The sequence below is a fragment of the Diplotaxodon limnothrissa genome, linkage group LG3 (genome assembly GCF_057381915.1).
Source record: "Diplotaxodon limnothrissa isolate DT_005_m linkage group LG3, D_limnothrissa_male_GT1.1, whole genome shotgun sequence".
NCBI classification, from domain to species: domain Eukaryota; kingdom Metazoa; phylum Chordata; class Actinopteri; order Cichliformes; family Cichlidae; genus Diplotaxodon; species Diplotaxodon limnothrissa.
The window spans coordinates 61,468,900-61,478,583 of NC_140598.1; the positions used below are offsets into that span (position 1 = coordinate 61,468,900).

The 9,684-nt window shown below is 42.7% G+C and overlaps 1 protein-coding gene and 1 non-coding gene across 2 annotated transcripts in view; both read right to left on the bottom strand.

Moving 5' to 3' along the window:
• Positions 1 to 971: 971 nt before the first annotated feature.
• On the bottom strand, positions 972 to 1,043 carry trnac-gca (transfer RNA cysteine (anticodon GCA)). The gene has a single exon. It is a non-coding gene; the product is annotated as a tRNA-Cys (tRNA).
• Positions 1,044 to 9,582: 8,539 nt separating this feature from the next.
• serpinh2 (serine (or cysteine) peptidase inhibitor, clade H, member 2) overlaps positions 9,583 to 9,684 on the bottom strand; it is a 25,035-nt gene continuing 24,933 nt past the window's right edge. The window contains exon 5 of the mRNA XM_085351051.1: positions 9,583 to 9,684. This exon is cut by the window's right edge and continues 204 nt beyond it. Coding sequence (XP_085207177.1) covers positions 9,583 to 9,684 — 102 coding nt within the window.

The window sequence follows — 9,684 nt, forward strand, 5'->3', positions numbered from 1 at the left end:
GGATACGGCAGTTTCTCTGTGAATTTCACCTTCCAGCGGCAGCGTATTTGGTGCTTGCTCGGAAGTTCAGGAGTTTTTTCGATGGAAAAAGAAGTTTTCTTCCCACGCAGTGAACAGCGGACGCTAATGTTTTTGTCACTTTTTACAGAATCAAACTCAAAGTAAGGTCAGTACTTCCACGCTTTAAACGCTGCACGCTCATACTCTGTCGCACTTGTTATATGATCCATTTTTGATCTGCACACAGCTGTTGCCACGAACGTCGCACTCGCTTACGTCACTGTCATGAGACACTCTCACAAAAAAATCGCGATTAGTTAGTAACGTAGTAACATAGAGTTCTTACGTGAAAGTAACAGTAATGTAATTACCTAATAGTAATCCCTTACTTTACTCGTTACTTGAAAAAAGTAATCGGATTACAGTAACACATTACTTGTAACACGTTACTGCCCATCTCTGCTAGGTATAATACTTGTGGAAATTTTCTATATTAATATTTAAATGTTGTTTTTTATCATTTGCAGTCATGCTAAGGTGATGCCTGTAGCTGGATTTACGACCACTGCATAAGGGGATTAGTGCAATCTTTCACGAATTGGTTACACTTTTTTGCCTGTTTTCCCTTCATCTCCAAAAACAAACAAAATAAGAAAGGAAAAAAAAACAGAAGTATATACTGTGCACACTGTCTTGACCCAATGACCTGCCTGGTATACTGAAATCAGGACAAAGCTACAATAAATCTAATAATAGTAATGATATATACTTTATTGATCCCTGTGGGGAAATTACTTGCTTTTCTCTGCATTTGACCCATTCACTCAGTGAAGCAGTGGGCAGCCACTAAGCAGGCGCCCGGGGAGCAGTGTGTAGGGACGGGACCTTGCTCAAGGGTACCTATTCAGTGGATTCGAAACCCCGACCTTGGGGCGACCACTCTAACTACTGAGCTATCCCTGCCCTAAAACAGGGGGAACCTGGATTTGAACCAGGGACCTCTTGATCTGCAGTCAAATGCTCTACCACTGAGCTATACCCCACAATCCCTATTTATTATTCTATATTGAGATTGAACACATGTTAGATTGCATTTGTATTACTGACAGGTTGGGTGATGATGTGGAAGCAGAAGCTATTGTATATACTGCATACAATATTACAATATTGCATATATGTAGTGCATCAGAGGAAGGAAAAAAAAAGGGAAAGAACAGCAATCGCTTTTACATACTGGAAAAAAGTTTGGTTGAACACTGGTATTGTCTCTATTCAAAAATCGCCTTTAGCTTTAATAGAAAACATAAAGCAAACATCTGCCGGCTCACAAAATCTGATTTCCACTCACTGGTTATGAAGCACCGCTGAGGCAGCGAGTCTGCTCGACGCAGCAGATAAGTCCTGGAAGTGTGCTATTTCTGGCTTTGGATGACAGCTGTTCATGTTCACAAACACTGGCTGGATTGAGGTAGAGCACATGCGGTATGTCGTGATTTGAGCGATATCCCAGTCTAATGTTCATCTGCAATCTGAATAATGTTGTTCTAATCCTGCAGAGAGAGTCACTGTGGGTGGCTGGGAAGCCATGACCATCAATTCTTCACCGCTGACAAGGTTTCCATTTCCAGATTGATGGCTTTACCAACCCAGTGTGAACATTCTGCACTTTCAATTTGTCTGAGGTTTACAGCATGTGAGTGGAAACGCACACACTGAATATGCAATGACAGATGCAGCGAAAAGATTACAGTCGCGCTGTCAAAACAGTCACAGCAGTCCGAACTTTTCAAAACTGAGCTGCGAGCTACTTTTGTACAAATGAACATTTTGACTCATGAAATATGAACTGTAAGAAATGCATTTCTTCCCAACATTATCACAGAGTTCCATATTTATGCATTTTTTATGAGTGATCCTTGTTTAAAGATTTGCTGGGGAACGCATCAGAAGCAAATTATTGGTGACAGCGGTCATGCTGTTAAGTCCTTGAGCACCTGAAACGACTAAATAAAAATAGATAAATAAATAAAAACAAATAAATCACTCGGAAAATATACAATTAAATGCACCAAAATTAATAGTACATGTAAATTTACATGAAGACTAAATCGTTCATAAGATGTGACAAATTCTTGCATTTGTTCAAATTTGCTTCAGTATTCTTTAACCCTTTCATTTTTAATTGTGCTAATAGACCACTCTGCATTGAATCATACTTGTTATTAATCTCTGTCTCTCTTCCACAGCATGTCTTCTATCCTGTCTTCCTTCTCTCACCCCAACCGGTCGCAGCAGGTGGCCCCGCCCCTCCCTGATCCTGGTTCTTCCTGTTAAAAGGGAGTTTTTCCTTCCCACTGTCGCCAAAGTGCTTGTTTATAGGGGATCATATGATTGTTGGGTTTTTCTCTAGGTATTATTGTAGGGTCTACCTTACAATATAAAGAGCCTTGAGGTGACTGTTGTTGTGGTTTGGTGCTATATAAATAAAATTGATTTGAACTGAAGTCTCCTATCCATATATTTATTAATTTTGCGTTTCTCTTTGATTGTGTATTCAGAGTTTGTCTGAAAGTGTAGCTGAAATGATTGTATGGTATTATAATAGCTTTTATAGTTTTATCAAGCTCTTTCTGAGTATGCATGCACCTGATCTTGCGACAAACTTCCAGCTCCCATCTTCCCTACAAACCCCTAATTCTGGGATTGACAGCTAAGGCCTGTGGGAAGTGCGATGAATAATTTGTAGGCAAAAAGAGCTGCAGGCGGGTGGAAAATTCTTAGCCAAAAGTAATAAAATGGTGGAGTCAACAGCTTCATGAACTATTTATCTTTCTGGAACCGATATGTCCTTCTTCAGTCTCTTTCTGTACTCCTCCACTCCATCCACCTTACTCGTCAAAGCCTGCAGCAGTCCAGGCTTTATTGAAACTTTGATTCAGTTTCCCAAGTTGTCACTTTCTAAGGACTGTGTGCAATAAAGTAGACAGGTTATTGGGGAGAAGAACAGAGAAGGGGACTAATGAAAAAAGAAGCTTTTACTGGAAAGAAAAAAGCAAAGAAACTGCACACCCCAGTGTGATCTGAGGTTGGAAGAAACACAAGAGCTGACAATGATCAATAACATTAATATTGGCTGCCGCAGACAGCCTGCTTCGGGCAGATTAACTATCTCCTGGTGAGAAAGACAACAGACAACAGTGACAGAGTAAAGCTATTGTTTTATATTTTGCCTTGAAAATACTTTTATGGGCTTGTGATTTGAAAGGGGGATCCCACCTTTCAATATTTAAACTTGACATATTTTTATATGAAACCATCTAGTTCAAACAGTTCACATATTGACACACAGAAAAGCTCGACTTGACTTACAGCTTCCTCTTGGAATACTGCAGGGAGAGTGCAATGACTATTCTGGCTAGCTTAGCCCCATTGGTCAGTAAAACTCCAACCTGCCTGTCAGGGCATATTACTGTGTATTACCCCCATAGGCACAGGTGTAAAAATCAAGCTCCAAGCCATGCAGCCTGTCTTCACAAACATTTGAGAAAGGATGGGTTGTTCTATAGAGCTCTCTGACTTCAAATGTAGGCAGTTCATGTCATTTTTCCCTCCTGGATATTCCACAATCAACTGTAAGTGGTAATTTTGGAAAGTGAAAGTGTTTAGCAACCACAAGGTTCAAGGTTCTTTATTCGTCACATGCATAGTTATACAAGTATAGCACACAGTGAAATGTAGCCTGACACGCTCCTCGACATGTGCAAAAATTGGGGGGGGGGTGTAGAGGAAGAACATATATATATATATATATATATATATATATATATATATATATATATATATATATATATATATATATATATATACATACAGTATATACACTGGGTGAATGTGTAGTAGTAGCAGCAAGCAGGTGAATTCTGTGCATTAATATGAATAGACATCTGACTATTTTACAGGATAGACAATATAAACATATTTAAAATTAAAGGAATTGAAATGTACATTGTGCCTTGGTTTAGTGTCTGGAAGAGTCCTGTCTCAGTCAATTATAGATGATGTGAGAGGGCGGGTGTGTGTGTTTAGGGCACGGATGGCTTGGGGATAGAAGCTCCTCTTGAGTCTCTCTGTCCTTGCCTTGTCCTTGTCCTTGAAGATGCGGAACCTTCTACCAGAATGCAGAAGTTGGAACAGTTTGTTGCCAGGATGGGACGGGTCCTTCAGTATCTGCGCTGCTCTAGTCCGGCATCTCCTGGTGTAGGTGTCCTGAAGCGGGGGGAGAGCAATCCTGCAGCAGCGTTCTGCTGTACGGATCACTCTCTGGAGAGCTTTTTGGTCCTTCACACAGCTGTTCCCAAACCACGATGTCATGTTCTGTGTGAGGATGCTCTCCACAGCGCCTGTATAGAAAATCCTGAGGATCTTTGGAGAGACCCTGAACTTCCTCAGTTGTCGTAGGTGATACAGGCGCTGCCTAGCCTTTTTGGTCTGGACCTGAATGTGGGCAGCCCATGTCAGGTCTGAGGAGATGTGGACACCAAGATACTTGAAGGACTGCACCCTCTCCACTGGAGCTCCATTGATGATAATGGGCTTGTAGTCTCTGTGCTGACCCCTTCTGAAGTGCACCACCAGCTCCTTGGTCTTGCTGACGTTCAGCTGGAGGTGGTTGTCCTGGCACCACGATGCCAGATTCTTCACTTCATCCATGTAGGCCGCCTCATCGTTGTTGGAGATGGCACCCAACACCACTGTGTCGTCAGCAAACTTCACAATGGTGTTGGAGCCATGGGTGGCCACACAGTCTGAAGTGTAGAGGGAGTAGAGCAGTGGCGAGAGGACACATCCCTGAGGTGCTCCTGTGTTGATGGTGATGCTGTTGGAGAAGCACCTGCCCACCCTCACCACCTGAGTTCTGCCAGTGAGGAAGTCCAACACCCATGCACACAGACGGCTGTTAAGTCCCAGATCCCTGAGCTTCGTGAACAGTCTGCAGGGCACTATTGTGTTAAACGCTGAACTGTAATCAACAAACAGCATTCGCACATAGTTACCCTGTTTCTTGTCCACATGGCTGAGAGTGGTGTGTAGGACGTGGGCGATGGCATCCTCTGTGGATCTGTTGGATCTGTAGGCGAACTGCAGCTCACAACAGCTCAGCTCAGACCGCCTAAAGTCACAGAGGTTTGCAGAGAGATGAGTCAATGACTAAACACTTCCAAACCTCTTCTTGAGTTAAAATCAGCACAATAAGTGTTTACAGGGAGCTTCCCTCCATGGGTTTCTTGTCAGATCTACTTGTCTGTCTGTGTCAAGCTAATCATTTTGACCTGGAATCCTTCCCTGTAAAACAGACTCCATCAGCTCACCTGCCTACTCACGCTCTGTGTATCTGATATTCCTTTGCTGGTGTTGTTCATGGATCATCATAATTAGTGTTTGCATTGGAGTACATTGGGTGGGTCGGGCTTTTGAATGAGATCAGAGACAGTTTTAGAGTCTTACATGTCTTGCTCCTACAGTTTAGTTTTGGGTATAGAGTATAGCCAAAGTTAGTCAGAGCAGAGAAACCTCTGACCCATGTTGTAAGGGACAGGGTTAGGGTTATGACCTCGGTTGGGTTTACAGCTAGGGTTATAGTTATGTCAGATTTACACAGACAGCTAGTTTCACTGTATGAATCCATTAATTGCCTGTTTGTACCCAAAGGAGCCGCTTAATAGCAGGCTGCACTGACCATGTTGGATCACTTGAGAGCTTAAAAGCTAAGCTGGGTAGGGCCTGGTTAGTACTTGGATGGGAGACCCCATCTGATTGTCAACTGTCTTTTTTATATATATATATATATAAAGAAAGTCATACATGTCTTGTTTTTAAAGTTCAGAGTTGGCATCAGTGTTAACTCTTTATTCACAGCAGTGGATCCTCTGACCCATGAGGTTACAGCTAGGGTTAAAGTTGGAGCACATTGGGAGGGTTGAGTTTCTGAGTGAGAGCAGAGATGGCCCAGTGTACCATTTGAGTCAATAAAATGCCAGTCTTTGCTCGACAGAGCAGCTTATGGCCAGATTACCCTGACCACCAAGTAAAGCAGGGTAAGCTCTGGTCATTTTGGATGCGAAAATTGAAATAACAAGCTCCTTTTGTTTTTTTTCTGAAAGCCACACATAACTTGTTCTTAAAGTTCAGTGCTAGTTTAGAGTTAATTCTTTAATCAGAGCAGAGAAACCTCTAACCTGTGGGGTTAGGGCTAAGAAAGCTAATGAAATTTTGAAAGCAACCTTCAGTCCAACCCAGTGCAAGAAACGTGTAAAAAAGTAAACTTTTATTAAAACTGATACACAATCACTTATTCCATCAGTTCCCTTTAAATCCCCATGTGAATAATCTATAAATGGTGTGAAGTTGACCACCTGTGTGTCTTTTCAGAATGTCAGAAAGCCATCCTTCCAGCTCACCACATAAACCTCTCTTTCCATGTACAACATGCCTGCCTCTTACTGATGACCCATCTCAAGCTTTTAACAAGAGCGAGGCGATACACTGAGAAAGTTGACCCACAGTTATAAAAAGTCACTTCTATGATTTTCTCTAAAGGGTAAGTACTGCACCATAACTGGCATGGCTCTACTGTGAGTGCTCTTTTGCTCTAAACGCTCTCTTCTCTGCCACTTGGACTGTCCGACGGTTGAACCCATCGCGTAGGCCAGCGGAGGAGACAGGAAGTTCGTGTCGCTCTAGCACATTATATTTTATTTAACAACGGGCGATTAAACATTAAATGTTCTCAAAACCTTTTTCTGTCACGTGACGGTGAAATGGTTGAAAGGAGACTACCATCGGCAATGGTGTCAAGCTATCAAGTAGTGCTCATGAAGCAGTTCACCTTGACTTCCTGTCCAAAATATTGCTGCTCTGTATTGCCAGAGTGGTCCCAGAGACACTACTCTGAGCCAACTGAACATTTCTTTCAGGTGCTTTTAACTTGAACTAGTTATCATGGACTGTTGCTTTAAAACACTGGAAATTTTTTTGTGAAATAATTGGGCACTTGAAAAATAAAACGAGTCAGAAATGGGACACAGAATTAATTCAGACAGGCAATAACTCCATCTTGCCAGCCCTCACCAGGTGATGGTTTTGATAGCACACTTCTACATATCCATTTGGCCACTGTGTATGAGCATATATGCTATTTGAGCTGATTATACCTGCCCACTTGCACCTTTACAAGTCACTGCAGCCCACCTTCACCTGAGCTCCTTCTTCTATCCCGTGTGTGAATTAATCAGTGTCACATGTTGTACAATATATTGTCACTGATGCTGGATCACTTCTGTGCTCGGGGTCTTTATGCCTCCCACTTTCCATGTCCCTGCCTACTGCATTTCACACACAGGAGTGTGTCAAAATAGAGCCATACCACCAAATTTACATTAAATGAGATGTAAATATCAGGTCCTAACTACACTAAATAAATGGAAAATCCTAAAACATCTTTATAAAGGGAGGATAAATATTATTAGTTGGCAGAACTCCCTTCAAATCACGAATTACTACATTGATTTATGCTAGGTTGAATGCTACAGCTCCACATCATTGAGTTACGGCTTTCTTACCCTTTTCTTTAAAAATCTGATTATGTCTGGTTACCTGTGAGCAGATGTGGAACATGCATGCGGTTGTAGGTGCTCCGAATGAAATGTGAAGGTGAGCCAGCAGGGAGCCGGTGTTAGAATAAGCAGGATTGATGAGCTCACAGCAGACGACCACTGATCCATCATCGGCTTGTCTGAATCGAGTCCACGGGTTATTCAGTATGAAGTATACCCGCTATATAGTGCCCTTTAGAAATCTGTGCTGCACAGACGGCCACTGCAGAGAGGATATTGTTATAGGTGCACGGCTTCACAGGAACAGTACACAGGCACGCCGTGCACTGTTGCCGAGCAGACCTGTACAGGTGGCTAATTTAGGAACAAGGATGGACTAGCACAGTGGTCCTGGGAGGGATTTTGTTGAATGCTGTGAATCAGACAGTCCAGCTGTGTGCCTCTAGACCACTGCAACAAGACAGATGCATCTCACATTTACATTTTCGGTGTTTGACGCTAGGCTTTTAACACATCTGGGATAAAACCATCACACATCAAGTATTTTGTTTGTGCAGACAGATGGGCGGCCGGTGCAACGAAAAAGTCTCCTAAAATGTTCGGGTGCTTTAAATAAAACACTTCAAACACAGAAGACACCAAAACCCGAACGCTGTTTTAAGAGGAACGGCAAGCAGGGACCTTCGTTTTCTTTTATTCAACCATAGATTTGATTTCTCAATTATTTATCGGTGGAAATGGAAGAAACGCATTTTACCTGAGGTTGTTGGAGAGCATTCTGTGACTGTGTTGACAAAGTCGCCTGCTACACTTTCAATGCACTGCAATTCTATCATGTGTTGCCACTAAAATTCAGTAAGTGATTTAGTTTGGGGCTTTAAATCTACTTCCATAGACCCTGGCGGCGCATGCAAGGCCTTTTAGTTCAGGGTTGAAGTTGAGGAAAATAAATTACCTGCAACAGACATCTGGCATATCAACAGGACACTTTTGTTTGTTTTGAATCAGTGATCAGGTGATGAGACTGACAATAAAGAATTCAAAAAATCCCCCCAAAACAGCCCTTTATTCAAACATTGTCCTAAATTTAAAAAAATATATTCAACATGGAGACGTCATTGAGTTTGTGTAATCTTTCTAAATATAAACTTGTTACATTTACATCAAGTAATGTAAGTTACATTTGTTTCCAACAGCATAATGGTGTCATTGATCCCCGATGGCATTAAGAGATTAAAAGGTTCCCCGTCCTCTCCGTGTTGTTGACAAGCGTTGTAACGCATTACAGTCATTAGCATTAAGCTGGCTCATCAATAAGCACTTGGCTGAGCCATCAGTCTTCCTTGGACGTAACCCTGGGGACCCCGCCAATGGTCCCTGCCAGCTTAGAGACTGGCCACAGGGGTACCCTTGATGTGTCGGTCACTGCGCAAACACACAAACGCGCACCTGCCCTGACAGCAGAGTTTCAAGTGTCACTGCGAGCTTCTGTTTGTTGAAGTTCTTTGTCGGTTGCTTATGTTGTGTCAGTGTAACTACTTGTGCTTGTCAAGCATGTTGGTGTTTGTCATCTCGTATTGTGCTGACTTGATGATAGAGTCCTTGTGCGTGCGTGTGCGTGGGGAAGGAGGGGGAAAAAAAAGGCAAGTAGTCTCTCAAAGTTAGTGTTTTTGGTGTATCCGTCAACTTTAGTAATGTCTCTTACAGTATTTTTGTTCTATATGCCATGTTGGTGATACTGTGCGAGTGTGACTCTGTCGAGTATGGCGGTGTCGGTGTCAGTGTCAGTCAGTGTGAGACTACGCGGTGTCAGTCTGACAGCCAGACGTAGTCTGATGCGATTGTGTGCAACAGTGAATGACAATGTCTCCACTCAGAAACCAGTGTGCAGTCTTTTGAGAGGGGGATGCGAAAAGAAAAGAAACACCAAAGATGAGAAAAGAAGGATAACGCAACAGGAGGGAGGGTGCTACAGTTCATCGTGTAAGGGCTCTCCCTCCACGTGGTCCAGAGCTCCCATCAGCAGCAGGGCTCCCGTGGCGCTGTCTCTGACGAAGAGAATGAAGGGGTG